Here is a 19,642-nt window from a genome sequence, read left to right as displayed (position 1 = left end):
GGGATAAATATTGGCCCCAGGAGAACTCTCCACCTGGTCTTCTTCGAAATAGTGGCCGCGGGATCTTTTACGTCCACCTGAGAGAGCAGACGGGGCCTCGGTTTAACATCTCATCCGAAAGACGGCACCTCCGACAGTGCAGCACTCCCTCAGCACTGCACTGGGAGCGTCAGCCTAGATTATGGGCTCAAGTCCCTGGAGCGGGACTTGAACCCACGACCTTCTGACTCAGAGGTGAGAGTGCCGCCCACTGAGCCACGGCTGACACGAACCAACCTTTCTGTGCCTTCCTGAGATTGCCAGGTTACTAATACAAATTAAGGGTGAGTCATGTTGATTATGAACTGGCTTAAGATTTTCCAAACTAATCTCACACAGCCGCCTCACAGCTTCAGAGGCCCGTCCATTCCATTCATTGGCTGGGTTTGAAGCCAGAGGAATGAGGTGACCGCTACTCCGAGAGCGCTCCCATTTCTCAGCCGCTTGTTTCCGAATGGTGGAGGTTTGGGAGCAGGACAGCCGCTCACCACCTCAGCTTGGAGGTAATTGCCGGAGGTTTGGCGTTTGGACCCGCCGGGAGCGGGGGGCTCAGTAGGGCGCGGGAAACCCCGCACGGTTAACTCCGCAGCGGGCCTGTGATGTCATGGACGGGTTCCCCCTCAGAGGTCAGCCTGACTGACGGGCCTGCTTCCAGTCGGGCAGGGCACACTGGAGAAAGGCCGCAACCACGGGTAGGGAAGGGGGTCCGATCTGGCGGGGGGGGGGCGGTGGGGGAGTCCGATCCGGGGGGGGTGGGTCCGATCCCGGGGGGGGGGGTCCGGTACCGGGGGGGTCCAATCCCGGGGGAGGTGAGGGAGTCCGATACTGGGGGGGGGTCCGATCCCAGGGCAGGTCCAATCCCGGGGGGGGGGGGGTCCGATCCCTGGGGAGGTTCCGATCCCAGGGGGCAGTTCTGATCCCAGGAAGGGGTCCAATCCCAGGGGGGAAGGTTCCGATCCCGGGGGGAGGGTCTGATCCCGGGGGTGGGGGGGTCCGACCCCAGGGGGGTTCTGATCTCTGGGAGGGGTCCGATCTCGGGAGGGTGGGAGAAGGGTCCGATTCCGGGGAGGCCCGATCCCGGGGGGGGTCCGATCCCGGGGTGGGTGTCCAATCCCGGGGAGGGTCCGATCCCCGATCACCGCACTCCTGCTCCTCCTCCCGGCCCACCAGGAGTGCTCCCCAAGGCTGTCCCCACCTTGCTGCAGCTGCCGGGAATCCCAGCTGACCACAGATAAACTGCACAGCAGGTTAAATCCCGGGCTTCCAGCCTCATTATAATATTTAAAGTGCCAATCCTCCTCCTGCCTGCCCACCCCCCATCCCGCCGCTGTTAAAACCGGAAGTGGGCGGGTTGGGGTCAGGATTCAGGTTTTGAACACTATGGGGGTGATTTTGCCAACCCTGGGGAGGTGGGACTGCCGGGAAAATGGCAGAATCTGGGGGCGGGTACCCATCCCGCCCCCAACCTGCCTCCATGCCATCTTCCCAGGAGGCGGGTCCCCGACCCCCACCAGGTTCCGTCTCCTCGAGGCGGGAAGGGTTTACAGCCACTTAACTGCCTGTTAACAGGTAGTTAAGAGGATTATCCCCATTTTTCCATCAGAGGTGCAGGCTTCCCGACGTCGGGAAACCCCGCCAGGGTCAGCGAGGCGAGCAGTGGGTCTGCGGGGGTCGGAGGGGTCCAAAAGTGCGCTGTGGAGGTGAGTGATGGGTGCAAGTGTTGAGAGGTAAGTATGTGAGGTGAGTGAAAAGTGATAGAAAATGTTTCCTTGCCTTTGTTTCTTCCTGCAGGCTTCAATCGTTGGGGATCCGAAGGCTCCGGCATCTCACCGGAAGGGATGACAGAATGGCTGCGGCATTCTCCGAAGCAACAACCATCTGATCTCTGCTCACAAAACAGGTTTGGTGAGCCTTGAGTACAAGAACTCACCAAACTACAGAGAATGTCAGTGTTTGACAGCTTCTCAAAGCTGTCAAATGATGACAATTCATCTGTCAAAAATTTTTGACAGATGAAACGTCATAGGCTGACATTCTCTGTAACTGGCCTCCCCTTAATTGGCCTGCTAAGCCCGCGGGGCGGGCCTAACGAGGTCAATCAACGGAAAATAGTGTGGGTTGGCCACAAGTCGATGGAGGCGGGACTAAAACCCGACAAGCGGCAGTCCCTCCTCCAACCGCGCCCCCAATGGCAAAATCACTCCCTTTAACCTCCCACCCGACCTAATCCCACCTGTTTTTTGGGGGTTGAAATTTCCCCTAGTGTGTGGCACGGGAGACCGATAGAATTAAAATCACCCAGTAAGGAAGGAGTCTCACCTGAACAAAAACAAATTCAATTTGAGGTGGCAGATTGGAGTGACAAGGCATTCTGAGACCTGAACCATGGACGAATGGAAGACAGTGGAACGGCTCAGACTGCCATCGCATGGGTTATCACGGGAAGAGTTTGAACTCCCCACCCAGGCGGGGCCGGGGGATCGGGTGAAACACCCACTCCGTTCCCGCTTGGCTGCAATTTTAAAACGGCAGGAATTAAAGATTAATCTCCCGGACACTGCTAACAGCAACCCGGGAGCAAAATCATAGGGGACTTAACATTTTTAAAAATATTCTTTGAATACTTGAATTTATTAGTTATAAAAATATTGGAGATGGAAAAAAGGTTGTTTGACTGAGAGTCAATACTCAGCCAATCAGGTAGCGAAGAGTCTCTTCACTATCCAATTGGCCGTGGGGGAGGGGGGGAGGGGAGTCTTCGCGAGGATAGACGTGTCAGGTGACCAATAGTGGGCGCGCGGGGGCGGAGTGCTTGGAGGGTCATGCGTGATTCAGTCACTGGGCAAAGCTTGGGCTAACTTACTGGGGAAGGTTTACCCAGGTGTCAGCCGTGGCTCAGCTGGTAGCACCCTCACCTCTGAGGCTGACACTCCAGTGCAGTGCTGAGGGAGCACCGCCCTGTGGGAGGGGCAGTACTGAGGGAGCACCGCCCTGTGGGAGGGGCAGTGCTGAGGGAGCACCGCCCTGTGGGAGGGGCAGTACTGAGGGAGCACCGCCCTGTGGGAGGGGCAGGGCTGAGGGAGCACCGCCCTGTCGGAGGGGCAGTACTGAGGGAGCGCTGCACTGTTGGAGGGTCAGTACTGAGGGAGGACCGCCCTGTGGGAGGGGCAGTACTGAGGGAGCACCGCCCTGTGGGAGGGGCAGTACTGAGGGAGCACCGCCCTGTGGGAGGGGCAGTACTGAGGGAGCACCGCCCTGTGGGAGGGGCAGTACTGAGGGAGCACCGCCCTGTGGGAGGGGCAGTACTGAGGGAGCACCGCCCTGTGGGAGGGGCAGTACTGAGGGAGCACCGCCCTGTGGGAGGGGCAGTACTGAGGGAGCACCGCCCTGTGGGAGGGGCAGTACTGAGGGAGCACCGCCCTGTGGGAGGGGCAGTACTGAGGGAGCACCGCCCTGTGGGAGGGGCAGTACTGAGGGAGCACCACCCTGTGGGAGGGGCAGTACTGAGGGAGCACCACCCTGTGGGAGGGGCAGTACTGAGGGAGCGCTGCACTGTCGGAGGGTCAGTACTGAGGGAGCGCTGCAGTGTCGGAGGGGCAGTACTGAGGGAGCACCACCCTGTGGGAGGGGCAGTACTGAGGGAGCGCTGCAGTGTTGGAGGGGCAGTACTGAGGGAGCACTGCACTGTCGGAGGGGCAGTACTGAGGGAGCACCGCCCTGTGGGAGGGGCAGTACTGAGGGAGCACTGCACTGTCGGAGGGGCAGTACTGAGGGAGCACCGCCCTGTGGGAGGGGCAGTACTGAGGGAGCGCTGCACTGTCGGAGGTGCTGTCTGTCGGATGAGACGTTAAACCAAGGCCCTGCTTCCTCTCTCAGGTGGACGTAAAAGATCCCTTGGCACTATTTTGAAGAAGAACAGGGGAGTTATCCCCAGTGTCCAGTCCAATATTTATCCCTCAATCAACATCGATAAAAACAGACTTTCTGGTCATTATCACATTGCTGTTTGTGGGATCTTGCTGTGTGCAAATAGGCTGCCATGTTTCCTACAAGGAAGGAAATAGAGAGAGTACAACGCCAACATGTTCCCGTAAAGGTCAAGGGTGGGACCAACAAGCCCAGGGAACCCTGGATGTCCAGGGATACACAAGAATGGATTAGGAAAAAAAGGGAGGCTTTTGGCAGATACAAAGGACTAAAAACAGTGGAAGCCCTAGAGGAGTATAGAAAGTGCAGGGGGGTATTAAAAATGAAATTAGGAGAGCGAAGAGGGGGCATGAAAAAGCACTGGCAGGCAAAATAAAGGAAAATCCCACGGTGTTTTATAAGTATATTAAGGGCAAGAGGATAACCAGGGAAAGAGTAGGGCCCATTAGGGACCAAAGTGGCAATCCGTGTGTAGAGCCGGAAGATGTAGGTGAGGTTTTAAATGAATATTTTGTATCTGTGTTCACTATGGAGAAGGGTGATGTAGGCATAGAAATCAGGCAGGGGGATTGTGATATACTTGAACAAATTAGTATTGAGAGGGAGGAGGTACTAACGGTTTTAGTGGGCTTAAAAGTGGATAAATCCCCAGGCCCAGACGAGATGTATCCCAGGCTGCTGTGTGAGGCAAGGGAAGAGATTGCAGGGGCTTGGACACAAATTTTCAGAACCTCTCTGGCCACAGTGGAGGTGTCAGAAGACTGGAGAACAGCTAACGTAGTACCATTGTTCAAGAGGATAGTAGAGGTAAATCAGGGAATTACAGGCCAGTGAGCCTAACATCAGTGGTAGGGAAATTATTGGAAAAAATTCTGAGGGACAGAATTAGTCTCCACTTGGAGAGGCAGGGATTAATCAGGGATAGTCAGCATGGCTTTGTCAGGGGGAGATCATGTCTGACCAATTTTATTGAATTTTTCGAGGGGGTGACTAGGTGTGTGGATGAGGGTAGTGCAGTTGATGTAGTCTACATGGACTTCAGTAAGGCTTTTGACAAAGTCCCACATGGGAGACTGGTCAAGAAGGTAAGAGCCCATGGGATCCAGGGCAATTTGGCACATTGGATCCAAAATTGGCTTAGTGGCAGGAGGCAAAGGTTGATGGTCGAAGGTTGTTTTTGTGACTGGAAGCCTGTGTCCAGTGGTGTACCGCAGGGATCGGTGCTGGGTCCTTTGCTGTTTGTAGTGTACATTAATGATTTAGATATGAATGTAGGAGGTATGATCAGTAAGTTCGCAGATGACACGAAAATTGGTGGAGTGGTAAATAGTGAGGGGGGAAGCCTCAGGCTACAGGACGATATAGACAGGATGGTTAGATGGGCAGAACAGTGGCAAATGGAATTTAACCCTGAAAAGTGAGGTGATGCATTTTGGGAGGACTAACAAGGCAAGGGTATACACAATGAATGGTAGGATCCTAGGAAGGACAGAGGATGAGGGACCTTGGTGTGCATGTACATAGATCCCTGAAGGCAGCAGGACAGGTAGATAAGGTGGTTAAAAAGGCATATGGGATACTTGCCTTCATTAGCCGAGGCATAGAATATAAGAGCAGGGAGGTTATGATGGAGCTGTACAAAATGCTAGTTAGGCCACAGTGTGCAGTTCTGGTCGCCACAGTATAGGAAGGATGTGATTGCATTGGAGAGGGTGCAGAGGAGATTCACCAGGATGTTACCTGGGCTGGAGCGCTTCAGCTATGAAGAGAGACTGGACAGGCTGGGGTTGTTTTCCTTAGAGCAGAGAAGGCTGAGGGGGGATCTGATTGAGGTGTACAAAATTATGAGGGTCATAGATAGGGTAGATAGAAAGGAACTTTTCCCCTTAGTAGAGGGGTCAATAACCAAGGGGCATAGTTTCAAGGTAAGGGGCAGGAGGTTTAGAGGGGATTTGAGAAAAAAGGACACGATGGGCCGAAGGGCCTCTTTCTGTGCTGTATGACTCTATGGCCTAGAAATTCACTTTGGGGCGGCCAGCTCGCTCGCGCCCAAAAGTTAGCGCTGGGCGGGGAGCCATTAGCGATCGTCAGATATTCAGTGTTTGCGCCCCAATTCGGAACCGGGCGCTATACCAGGGTGTGCCCGCCTCCGCTTGGGGCGCTGACACTGAATTTCAGCGCTCTTGGCGCCGCTGCGCCAGCCGCTGCGGAGCGGCAGGCTGCGGTACTGCAGGCCTCCTCCTTCTCTTAAGGGGGAGCTGCCTGCAACGGGGAGATCGCCGCTGGAGAGTGCCGGCAAATGAGCCCGGCACCACGGAGAAGTGCCGGGTTCGTGGAAAGCAGCCGGCAATGCCGTGGTGGGGGGGGGGGTGGAGGAGGCCGGGGAAGGAGGTGCGGGCAGGCGGCCGGCCGCACCTTCCCCTTTAAAGCACCCCACTAAGGCTACAGCACGGCCCTGTTTTCTGGTCGCTGTTTGCGGCCGCTTCGGAGGAGGCGGCCGCTACTAAATATGGGGATCGGGCCGGTTTCGGGGCGGAACCGGGGCACTGCGCACTCCGATGACGTCATCGGTGCCGGCGCAGCGCTAACGGCTACCGCCGCCAATACCGCTGCGCTGAATATCAGTGCAAACTCATTTTTGCCGCAGAAGCCCTCTTTAGGCGGTAACTGGCCGCAAAGCTGGCAGCGCCTTAATGAATTTCTAGGCCTATGACCCTATAGGCTGGATTTTCATTCAGGGGACGTGATGGAGGTGGGACTACAATTTTCGGGGTTGTTGTCCCGCCTCCATCGAGATGTGGCCAATCCACGCGATTTTAATTTGATCGACCTTGTTGAGCCTGCCCAACGGACTCAGCAGGCCAATTAAGGTCCACCTGGCAACAGGTGACGTCACAGACTGAGATTTCATCTGTCAAGAGGTTTTGACAGATGAAATATCAGTGTTTGAAAGCTCTTTGAAGCTGTGAAACACTGACAGTCTTACTTTTAACATAAGTCCTTCTCCACAGACTCAGTTAGAAATCTCACCTGCACAGAAAGCTGAAGGCTGTCACTTTTGACAGTTCGCAGCCATTCTGCTTTTTGTGCCCGTGAGATGAGGGACTCCCGAGACCTAAAGGAAGGAAGGCTGTAAAGGTAAGAAAAGGTAATTTAAACTTCTTTAAACACTTTAGACACACCAAACACACTTACCTTTGCACTCATGCACACATCACTCACCTGAACACTGACATCTTGAACCCTCCAAGTCCTTCAACCCGACGGCCCGCCTCCTCTAACTTGGCGTGGTTTGGAGTGGTCGGAAATCCCACACTTCAACATCAAAAATAGGGATTAGGCTAAAAACTGCCTGTTAACTACCTGTTAACAGGCAGATAATTGGTACTAATCCCTTCCCACCTCGGGGAGGCGGATCCCAGTGTGGGGCGGGTACCCGCCTCCTTTGAAACTGGCATGGTGGCGGGTTGGAGGCGGGATGGGGTCGGGACCCCCGATTTCGGGATATTGACCCCCCCCCACGCCTCCAATCCCGCCTTCATGGCCCAATGAAAATCCTGCCCTATGACTTTATTACAACAGTGACTACACTTCAAAAAGTACTTAATTGGTTGTAAAGCACTTTGGGACGTCCAGTGGTCATGAAAGGCGCTATAGAAATGTAAGTCTTTCTTTCTTAGGTTTTCATCGCCTGGGCATTAAGCATCGGCTTGGCAGAGCAGAGAGTGGAAAATGTGGCAGGAAAATCCCGCCGTCCTTACCGAACCTGCCGGGGCTTCCCCGCCACTCGCTTCAGAGCAAGAAAATCCCATGGCTTCTGTTACTGGCCTGTGATCCTCCTCGCCCGGAAGTTCCTTTCTATCCCCCCTTTCTATTCCCCCGCTCTCTATTCCCCCGCTCTCTATTCCCCCGCTCTCTATTCCCCAGCTCTCTATTCCCCCGCTCTCTATTCCCCCGCTCTCTATTCCCCCACTCTCTATTCCCCCGCTCTCTATTCCCCCGCTCTATCCGCCTCCGCCCAGGTCTACCTCCCCACTATGGACAACATCTTGTTCAAACCTGGGCCAAACCGGATCTCTGTATTTGAAGCTGTTAAAGTTTCACAGGCAGAATCTGTGCACTCACCCCTTAGCCAGATGGCGCCAGCGTGCAGGTCTTGGTGAGGGACACTGCGGACCACAGCCTGATGACATATCATCCAACCCACGGCCAGGGCACTGAGAACCATCAGGAGGATCAGGACGTGGGTCCCCGACACAGTCGCGCTGTTGAAGATGGCACTCAGAACGATGGCAGCTCCCAGGAACACGATGTTCATGGCCAGGAGGCCGGACAAGAGTTTGCTGCTTTTCTCAGCTGCCGTTGGACTCTGGCAAACTCCCTCATTTTCTGGCCCCCTCGTGATGTTTTCCAAAATCACCTTTTCGGGCTGGCTTGCTTCAATCCCAGCGGCGGTTGTTCCTGCTTCCTCTTTTTCCGCCATATTCTGAGCTCTCTGAGATCAGATTCCGCCGCTGTCTCTGGAGAGTGATAAGGGACAAAGGTCAAGTGGGGATGAGGCACCTGTAATGTACTGGGGTCAACAGGCGCTCGTCACAGCAACAGGGATCGCTCGTATCAGGCACAGGTTCGGGGATTGACTCATTTCCTGCCCGCCTCACCAGCTCAAATCTCTGCGGCATTTGATCACTGGGCTGTGCGGAGTCATAGGAACCTAGGAACAGGAGGAGGCCATTCAGCCCCTCCAGCCTGTTACACAGGAACAGGAGGAGGCCATTCAGCCCCTCCAGCCTGTTACACAGAAACAGGAGGAGGCCATTCAGCCCCTCCAGCCTGTTACACAGAAACAGGAGGAGGCCATTCAGCCCCTCCAGCCTGTTACACAGAAACAGGAGGAGGCCATTCAGCCCCTCCAGCCTGTTACACAGGAACAGGAGGAGGCCATTCAGCCCCTCCAGCCTGTTACACAGGAACAGGAGGAGGCCATTCAGCCCCTCCAGCCTGTTCTGCCATTCAAATAGATCATGGCTGATCTGTATCTCAACTCCATTCACCCATCTTTGCTCCATATCCCTCGATACCCTGACCCAGCAAAAATCTATCCATCTCAGTCTTGAAAGCTCCAATGTTCTCCCAGCTTCCACAACCCTTTGAGGAAGAGAGTTCCAGATTTCCACTGCCCTTTAAGTGAAAAAGTGCTTCCTGATTTCACTCCTGAACGGCCTGGCTCTGATTTTAAGGTTATAGCTCCTTGTTCTGGATTCCTCCACCAGAGGGAATAGTATCTCTCTCTCTACACTATCAAATCCATTTAACATTTTAAACACCTCAATCAGCTCACCCTCATCACCCCACAATCTTCTAAACTCAAGGCAGTACAAGCCAAGCATGTGCAACCTGGCCTGAGTCAGCTGACAATGCCTCAGTGCCCCTGGGCGAGAGGGAACATCAGCCAGGGACCCCAGTCCTGATCACTGTCCAGTGGCCCTTACTGGGCTGGGGAGAGCAGGAGGAAAAATCAGGGAGCGAAGAGGAGGAGAGAAGAGGGAATGAATAGGAGGGAGAGAATAGGAGTGAGTGAGTAGGAGGGAATAGGAGGGAGAGAAGATGAGAGAGAAAATAGGAGGGAGAGAAGAGGAGGGAGAGAAGAGGGGGGAGAGAAGAGGGAGAGAGAGAAGAGGAGGGAGAGAAGGAGGGAGAGAAGAGGGAGAGAGAGAAGAGGGAGAGAATAGGAGGGAGAGAGAGAAGATGAGGGAGAGAAGATGAGGGAGAGAAGATGAGAGAGAACAGAGGAAAATCCAACCATTCAGCCCGTGGAGCCTATTCCACCATTCAATTAGTAGATGGTGGCTGACCTGTGTCTTAGCCCCATTTACCCGCCCTTGCTCCACATCCCCGGATGCCCTGACATAACATTAATCTAACAATGTCAGTCTTGAACATGTCAATTGACCCCAGCATCCACAGTGAGACACCTATTTGCGTGAAGCCATGTCCAACGCTCACCAGGACACCACGTTCATCCTACAATCGACACCCTTTTAAAACCCAGTAAATCGCTGCTTCCTGACTCATCTCCGCTGCTGCTGCTTCCGAGCCGGCACAGGGGATCCAGGCCCTTCACACTGACAGCACTGGACTCGAGATTCTAGCCCAGTACAAACCTGGGGCATTGGAGAACACAACTACTGACAAGGGGATGGGGAGAATTTAAATTCCGCCATCCTCAAAGTTCCGCCACAATGAATGAATCATTCCCCATGGCACTAATCAGGGAGAGAGAACTCACCAAATGAAGGCAACAATGGATCAAAGGTACACCGACAGCCCTCGCTCCTGATAAGCTCAACGCATGTTAAAAATCTACACTCAAAACGCCAAACTAAGCTTCCATCCTGTGCGTATGACGGGAGTAGACATTTACCTGCTTATTGGAAAGTAAAGTTCACTTGCCCTAATACATCCGAATCGCAGACCCCTACCTGCCTTAAGCAGATTGCAATAGAGTTTCCGTAGAGGAGTTAGCCTGGGCGTGTCGCCACCTTAACTCTCAGATAAAAGGAGTGTCGTTCAGAAGTCGTCCGCTAATGAATTAACAATCATCAGTTGCAACATGAAACGCCTGAGTCAGCAACCCTCCCCCTTAATGTCACTCAGCACCAAAGTCCCAACCAGAGGAATTCCCTGGGCGCTGCCCCGCACCCCGATCCATTAAAACACAACCCTGTAGTAAAATGCATAAAGTAATAGGTCCGTATAATGATCACACACTGCGTTAATAATAAAGCAAATCCGTATCATAATATACTGCACTTAAGTTAAACTGATCCAGCGATTGTATGCGGTTTCTCTGCATTGCCCTGTGTTTAGCATTGGGCACTGGGCACTGGGGCCCATAAACCTGTGAGTTAATCTCCTGCCCAGTGCCAACACCTAAAACACTGAGTAATTGAGTGAAATGTTTATACTGAGAGGCCATTGAGCCCCTCGAGCCTGTTCCCCCATTCAGTGAGATCATGGCTGATCTGTATCCTAACTCCATCCACCCGTCTTGGCTCCATATCCCTTAATAAGCCTCCTTGAAAAAGTGTAACATCCCCACCGACACCTGGGAATCCCTGGCCCAAGACCGCACAAAGTGGAGGAGAAGCATCCGGGAAGGCGCCGAACACCTCGAGTCTCTTCGCTGGGAGCAAGCGGAAGACAAGCGCAGGCAGCGCAAGGAGCGCACGTCAACCCAAGCACCCCACCCACCCGCCCCTTCAACCACCGTCTGCCCCACCTGTGACAGAGAATGTAGGTCCCGCATTGGACTCATCAGTCACCTGAGAACTCATTTTTAATGTGGAAGCAAGTCATCCTCGGTTCTGAGGGACTGCCTAAGAAGAAGAAGCCCCTTGGCTAACAAACATCTATCGACCTGAGATTTCAAATGATTAATTGAGCTAGCATCTACTGCTTTTTGTGGGAGAGGGTTCCACACTTCCTTGTGTGAAGAAGTGTTTTCTAACTCCTGAACAGCCTGGCTCTGAGTTTAAGGTTATGCCCCCTAGTCCTAGACTCCACCACCAGTGGAAACGTTTCTCTCTATCAACCCTCTCAATTCCTTTCAAAAATCTGAAAAAAAACCCGCAATCAAATCACCCTTTAACATTTTATACACCAGGGCATATAAACCTAGTCTATGTAATCTCTCTTCAACATCCTAGGGGGTGAAAGGTTATCGGGGGTAGGCGGGAATGTGGAGTAATTGGATTGGCCATGATCTTATGGAATGGCGGAGCAGGCTCGAGGGGCCGAGTGGCCGGCTCCTGCTCCTAATTCGTATGTTCAATCTAACCCTTGGAGCCCTGGTGACATTCTGGTGAATCTGTGCTGCACTCCTTCCAAGGTCAATATATCCTTCCTACGGTGCGGTGCCCAGAACTGTACACAGTGCTCCAGGTGTGGTCTAACCAGGGCTCTGTAGTGCTGTAGAAAAACTACCTCCCCTTTATATTCTAGCCCTCTAGTTACAAAGGCTAACATTCCGTTCGCCTTTTGATTATTTTTGTACCTGGCTACTACATTTTAGTGATCTGTGTACATGGATCCCTAAATCTCTTTGGACCTCCACTGTTTCTTGCTTTTCACCATTTAAATAATACTCAGATCTCTCCTTTTTTTGGTCCAAAATGGATGACCTCACACTTACCTGTGTTGAAATCACAGCTTCACCCGCTTCACACTTAATCTATCAATGTCTCTTTGTAATTTTATGCTCCCGTCTACACTACTTACTCTGCCACCAATCTTTGTATCATCAGAAAACTTGTATATATGGCTCACTATTGTGTTATCTAAGTCATTAATAAATACAGTGAATAGTTGAGATCCTTGTGGGACACCACTAGTCACTTCCTTCCAATTCAAGTACATACCAATTTCCCGTAATCTCTGTCTTCTCCTGCCTAACCAATCTCCTACCCAGGTAAATAATTTGCCTTCAATTCCATGAGCTTTAATTTTAGCTAACAGCCTTTTATGTGGAACCTTATCAAATGCCTTCTGGAAGTCCATATAAACAGCATCCGTAGACATTTCCCTGTCTACTACTTTAGTTACTTCCTCAAAAAATTCAATTTGTTTTTTTAGATATGACCTAACTTTTACAAATACATCTTGGCTCTCTCTAATTAGCTCTGAGGACCAAAGTGAGATTTTTTCAAGGGCACCGATGCTGATAGAATAGATGGCAGGTGAGATTGAGATGACAGAAGTAATCTGTCAATGTTGAGATAGGTTGTTCCAAGGAGGTGACAGTGGATAGAGAGAATACTCCAAACACTTCAGAAGTTCATAAAGCTCAAAAGTGGGTACCAAATCATTAATGCTCCAGCTTCTGAGATTGGAAAGTGACCAGCTGTAAAATGGTAGCTTTTATACCACTTTTGCAGCTGTCACCTATTGAAAGAAATGGAGAGTTGTTCAGAACCCGACATACTTACCTGGCATGATCCCCGCACGACAGGAACCTCGTGGAAAACTTGGGAAAATGCTTTGTACCTGGTAAAATGGTGATTAAATTGCTTTAAACACCCTTTTAACTAGAACAATTGCCTGACCCGCCGCTTAGTGCCGGGTCTGCAAAGCACAGGCAGAGCCGGCACTAGGGAAACTCACAAGGAGGCGGGTTTAGAGCGAGATACCGCCCCGCTGTCAACCTTTTTGATTTTGACAGCGGACCCGCCTCCGAACCCGCCCTCTGAGCGCCGGCAAAATTCAGTCCAACGTTTCAGGTCGATGACCTGTCATCGGAACTGTTCTGATGAAAGGCCTCGACCTTTTTTATATTATTCATTCACGGGATGTGGGCATCACTGGCAAGGCCAGCATTTATTGCCCATTCCTAATTGCCCTCGAGAAGGTGGTGGTGAGCTGCCTTCTTGAACCGCTGCAGTCCGTGTGGTGAAGGTACTCCCACAGTGCTGTTAGGTAGGAAGTTCCAGGATTTTGACCGACCAACAATGAACGAACGGCGATATATTGCCAAGTCAGGATGGTGTGTGACTTGGAGGGGAACTTGGAGGTGGCGGTGTTCTCATGCGCCTTCTAGGTGGTGGAGGTTGCGGGTTTGAGAGGTGCTGTCGAAGAAGCCTTTGTGAGTTGCTGCAGTACATCTTGTAGATAGTACACACTGTGTACAATCAAGCGGGCTGCTTTGTCTTGGATGGTGTTGAGCTTCTTGAGTGTTGTTGGAGCTACACTCATCCAGGCAAGTGGAGAGTATTCCATCACACTCCTGACTTGTGCCTTGTAGATGGTGGAAAGGCTTTGGGGAGTCAGGAGGTGAGTTACTCACCGCAGAATACCGTCTCTGACCTGCTATTGTTGCCACAGCATTTATGTGGCTGGTACTGAAGGGATATTTACTAGTCCTAGCTCCTTTAGGGCAACCCCAGATCAGGCGTATTTCTCAGATGTTCACTTTCAACTAAAGTTTGATGTAGCCGAATCCTAAAGACGCTTAACTGGGTCTAAAGGTCCGGACTATCTCTCCCTAAAGGAAAGGAACAACCCGAGAATGTTACCATCCTCCAGATAGCACTTTTAATAAGTTTAGCTAGACTGTAATGTTCTGGATATTATGAGGATCCGGAAAACTCCCTCAGAATTCTGCAGTTCCTCACAAAAGAGTGTACAGAGATTGAATTCGTGAGGTTTTGAAGTCTTATAGAAACATAGAAGATAGGAGCAGGAGTAGGCCATTCGGCCCTTCGAGCCTGCTCCGCCATTCAACGAGATCATGGCTGATCATCCAAACCCTAGCACCCGATCCCTACACCGACAGCCATCCCACACAAGCCCTATCCCCTGCAACCCCATAACCCCACGTATTTAATCCCCCCCTAACACTAAGGGCCAATTTTTTGTCATGGCCAATCAACCTAACCCGCACATCTTTGGACTGTGGGAGGAAACCGGAGCACCCGGAGGAAACCCACGCAAACACGGGGAGAATGTGCAAACTCCACACAGACAGTCACCCGAGGCCGGATTTGAACCCGGGTCCCTGGCGCTGTGAGGCAACAGTGCTAACCACTATGCACTGTGAGACAATTCTAAAAATATATAGATTTATTAAAGAACCGACATGCAATTTACAGTTGGTGAATCAGTCAATCACAACATTAACCATTCTAAAAAGAGAAAAAATGCTATCTTATTATTAACAGGGAGTCTTACATTCAAATCTTAACTTCGCTACAGTATTACAGTTCTTAAATTCTCTTATACAGGATATCCATCTGTTATCTTCACTGCCACTGACAGAGACGTCCTGCTCCTCAGTTGAGGCTGCAGATCTGGCTGAAGCAGGTGGCAGAGCTCAGTGACCACCTCCTTGCTGAAGCGCAGCCTTCGCAAACACTGCTCCTCAGACATATTAATGTAGGAGAACTGTTGGCGAAATACCCTGGGAGGGTAAGGTCTCCTGTACAGAGGCGTGTTGGCCCTCCTCCATCTGGCCATGATTGCCACTCTCTCTCTGCGTCTCTGTGCCCTCCGAATCTGATGGCGCAGGACGACGCCCCCATTCATTGCTGCCCCCATAGTATCTAGGCAATCAAAGTAATGAAGGTCAAAAACCAAAGTACCTGCAAAGTTATGGTCAGAAGCCAAAACTCTTTCAGACAGCGTTGACTCAATGCAGAAGTCTCTCTTTCTCTCTCTCTAAAAATCTCTCTCTCTCTCTCAGAACGAGTGGTGCAAAAATGTCTACCACAGAAAAAACCAGGAAGAGGCCCCCTTTAAATAGTGTCCCCCCAGCCCCACAGCGACTGGGTAGCGTTCCAGTCTACCCGTCGTTGGTAGCGCCAGGCGGAAAGGAGGGGGGCGCCACTCAATTTCCGTTCCGGGGCACCCGAAAGGCGTTGCATGCTCGAATTACGTCAAGATCTGTGTGCGCAGGAGATCAGGCGGTATTGTTTAACGCCGCCGCAAAATGTCCGGTCAATTCCGCGAGAGACGCAGCTATCGCCTCGCCCGGGCGCTAGTTGCTTTGCGCCCCATTTGCGCCCTCTTAAGGCGCTAACGGGAGGCGCAAACCAACTGAATTTTTCCCCCATAGAGTACAACAGTGTGGAAATTATGATGAACCTGTATAAAACACTGGTTCGGCCCCAACTGGAGTATTGTGTCCAATTCTGGGCACCACACTTTAGGAAGGATGTGAAGGCCTTAGAGAGGGTGCAGAAAAGATTTACGAGAATAATTCCAGGGATGAGGGACTTCAGTTACGTTGATAGACTGGAGAAACTGGGGCGCCACTCAATTTCTGTTCCGTTCTGTTCTCCTTGGACCAGAGAAGATTGAGAGGAGATTTGATAGAGGTGTTCAAAATCATGAGGGGTCTGGACAGTGTAGATAGAGAGAAACTGTTCCCATTGGCAGAAGGGTCGAGAACCAGAGGACACAGATTTAAGGTGATTGGCAAAAGAACCACAGACAAAGTAAGAAAAAAAAATTATGCAGTGAGTGTTTAGGACTTGGAATGCACTGCCTGAAAGGGTGGTGGAGGCAGATTTAATCACGGCTTTCAAAAGGGAATTGGATAAGTAATCAAAGAAATCACAGAAATCACAGAAACCCCACAGTGCAGATAGAGGCCATTTTGGCCCATCGAGCCTGCACCGACACATATCCCACCCGATCCCCGTAACCCCTACACCAACACATATCCCACCCTATCCCCATAACCCCACGTATTTAATCCCCCTAACACTAAGGGTCAATTTTTATCATAGCCAATCAACCTAACCCGCACATCTTTGGACTGTGGGAGGAAACCGGAGCACCCGGAGGAAACCCACACAAACACGGGGAGAATGTGCAAACTCCACACAGACAGGGCAAGTGCTTGACGGGCCGAATGGCCTTCTTCCGTGCTGTAACACTTCTATTCTATTCTGTTCTACTCTGCCTCCTTTCCCTTAGCCAATTACATACCCATGTTACCACCGTCCTTTTAATCCCCTGTGCTTCTGTTTTTCGAATAAGTCTGCCATGTGGTATTTTATCAAATGCCTTTTGAAAGTCCATATAAGCAACATCTACTGCACTACCTTCATCAGCCCTCTCTGTTACTTCATCAAATAACTCAATCAGGTTAGTCAGACACGATTGCCTTTAACAAATTTTATTTATTCGTTCATGGGATGTGGGCATCGCTGGCAAGGCCAACATTTATTGCCCATCCCTAATTGCCCTTGAGAAGGTGGTGGTGAGCCGCCTTCTTGAACTGCTGCAGTCCGTGTGGTGAAGGTGCTCCCACAGTGCTGTTCGGGAGGGAGTTCCAGGATTTTGACCCAGCGACGATGAAGGAACAGCGATATATTTCCAAGTCAGGATGGTGTGTGACTTGGAGGGGAACTTGGAGGTGGTGGTGCTCCCATGCACCTGCTGCCCTTGTCCTTCTAAGTGGAAGAGGTCACGGATTTGGGAGGTGCTGCCGAAGAAGCCTTGGCGAGTTGCTGCAGTGCACCTTGTAGATGGTACACACTGCAGCCACGGTACGCCGGTGGTGGAGGGAGTGAATGTTTAAGGTGGTGGATGGGGTGCCAATCAAGCGGGCTGCTTTGTCCTGGATGGTGTTGAGCTTCTTGAGTGTTGTTGGAGCTGCACTCATCCAGGCAAGTGGAGAGTATTCCATCACACTCCTGACTTGTGCCTTGTAGATGGTGGCTGTCCCTTATTTACCCATGCTTCTCCAAGTGAGAATTCATTTTGTCCTCGACTTTGTCCCACCATTTACTTTAGGCTGATTGGCCTGTAGTTACCAGGTTTATCCCTCTCCCCTTTTTTGAACAGGGGTGTAACATTAGCAATCCTCCAGTCCTCTGGCACCCCCCCCATATCCAAGGAGGATTGAAAGAGTGTGGTCAGAGCTTCTGCCATCTCCACTCTAGCTTCCCTCAGCAACCTAGGATGCATCCGATCTGGACCGGGCGACTTGTTAACTTTGAGTGATGCCAACCTATGTAGTACCTCCTTTCTATCTATTTCTATCCTATCCAATACCTCTACACCCCACTCCTCCGCTGAAACATTAACTTCATCCTCTTCTTTTGTGAAGACAGATGCAACATACTCATTCAGTGCCTCAGCCATGCCCTCTGCCTCCACAGGAAGATTTCCTTTCTTGTCCCTAAATTGGCCCACCCTTCCTTTGACTATCCTTTTACTTTTATATGTTTATATAAGATTCTTATGTTCCTTTTTATGTTACCTGTTAATATTTTCTCATACTCTCTCTTTGCCCTTGTGTCCTTTTTCAATTTCCCCCTGCACTCTGTATTCTGCCTGGTTTTCGATTGTATTCTGTACCTGAGATTTGTCAGAAACTTCCTTTTTCTGTTTTGTCACCTTAAGAACATGAGAAATAGGAGCAGGAGTAGGCCATTCGGCCCTTCGAGCATCCAGGGAGCTCTAGCTTTGGATGCCCCATCTTTCCTCCTTGTGGGAATATGCTTGGTTTGTACCCAAACTATCTCCACCTTGAGGACCTGCCATTGCTCATTGACTGTTTTCTTGGCCAATCTTTGTTTCCAGTCCACCTGTGCTCGATCCCTGCTCAAATCTCTGAAATTGGCTCCCTTCCAGTTGGGTATTTTCATCTTTGATTTTTCTTTGTCCTTTTCCATAACTACTTTAAACCTAATTATATTATGATCACTATTACCCAGATGCTCCCCCACTGAAACATGCTCCACCTGCCCTACTTCATTCCCCTGAACTAGATCCAGCACTACTCCCTTCCTCGTTGGGCTAGAATCATACTGATTAAGCAAGTTCTCATGTACACATTTTAGGAATTCTTCACCCCCCTTGCCCTTTACGGTTTTTGCCCCCGGTCTATATTAGGGTAATTGAAGTCCCCTACGGTTACTGCTCTATTATTTTTTACAATTCTCAGAAATTTGCCTACAGATTCACTTCTCTATCTCCTTCTCACTATTTGGGGGTCTATAGTAAACACCCAGCAATGTAACAGCTTCTTTTCTGTTCCTTAACTATAACCAAATAGGTTGAGTATTTGAACGCTCTAGCATATCGTCCCTCTGTAGCACTGCAATATTATCCTTGATCAATACTGCCACCTCCATTTCTTTTTTCCTTCCCTATCCCTCCTGAATGCATTGTAGCCAGGAATGTTTGGTTCCCATTCCTGCCCATGTTTAAGCCAAGTCTTTGTTATAGCCTCTATATTATAACTCCATGTGGCGACTTTTCCCTGCAGCTCGTCAACCTTATTTGTAACACTCCTCGGCCTAGAAATTGGGTTTTGGCGCAGCGACGGCTTTAGCGCCGGAAGTTAGTGCCGGAGCTAAGTCGCGCTGGGCGGGCCAAAAATTCACTAGTTCTGCGCCCAAACGGCTGCCGGCGCTGCTGAAAGCTGTTTGCGCCTGAAAACTGGCGCTACGCGCTGAATTGCGGCGCTATTCCGGCGCTGCGGCGCCCGCTGCGGTGCGGCAGGTTCGGGAAGTGCAGGCCTCCTCCTTCCCTTAAGGAGGAGCTGCCTGCACCCAGCCGCGGCCCGCGAAAATCATTGTAAAAATGAGCCCGGCACCTCGGACAAGTGCCGGGCTTGCATCTGTCCCGGGGGGTGGGGGGCGGAGAAGTCCGGGGAGGGAGCTGCGGCCAGGCGGCCGGCGGGAAAGCGGCCGGCCGCCGCGGGGCCTTTAATGCACCGGCGCAAAGTCCAGTAAGGCACCTCTGCCAGAACGTTGCTTGCGGCTGCCACGGGCGAGGCGGCCGCAAGTCAATTTTGGAGTTCGGGCGGGTTACCATGGCAACCGGGACGCTGCGCACACCGATGACGTCATCGGTGCCGGCGCAGCGCTAACGGCCTAACGCCGATTTAGGGACCCACTCAATTTCCAAACTGGCCATTACTCCGGCGCTAGGCCCTCTAGCGCCTCAAAAGCGCCGCTAAGCCTACCGAATTTCTAGGCCCTCGTATTAACACACATGATTTCCAACACCATGCTAGTCTGCTCATCTTGTCCATCAGACCCACCTTCTGCTCTCTTGACCCCATTTCCACTACACCGTCGATTATCCAACTTGTCTGACATTGCTAGCTGACATCATCAAAACCCTCAACATTATTTTATTTATTCATTCCTGGGATGTGGGC

General features: G+C 51.3%; 1 protein-coding gene across 1 annotated transcript in view; it reads right to left on the bottom strand.

Moving 5' to 3' along the window:
- LOC147102585 (proton channel OTOP3-like) overlaps nucleotides 1-8,449 on the bottom strand; it is a 33,035-nt gene extending 24,586 nt beyond the window's left edge. Inside the window, exon 1 of the mRNA XM_085964053.1 lies at nucleotides 8,092-8,449. Coding sequence (XP_085820179.1) covers nucleotides 8,092-8,449 — 358 coding nt within the window. The remainder of the gene's footprint in view (nucleotides 1-8,091) is intronic.
- Between the last annotated feature and the right edge of the window lie 11,193 nt (nucleotides 8,450-19,642).

This window comes from Somniosus microcephalus, chromosome 21, assembly GCF_052327205.1.
Source record: "Somniosus microcephalus isolate GS21.2 chromosome 21, FLI_Smic_1.0, whole genome shotgun sequence".
Classification (NCBI taxonomy): Eukaryota; Metazoa; Chordata; class Chondrichthyes; order Squaliformes; family Somniosidae; genus Somniosus; species Somniosus microcephalus.
The sequence above is the reverse complement of the archived record's forward strand: the minus strand, read 5'-3'. Positions and strand labels throughout refer to the sequence as shown.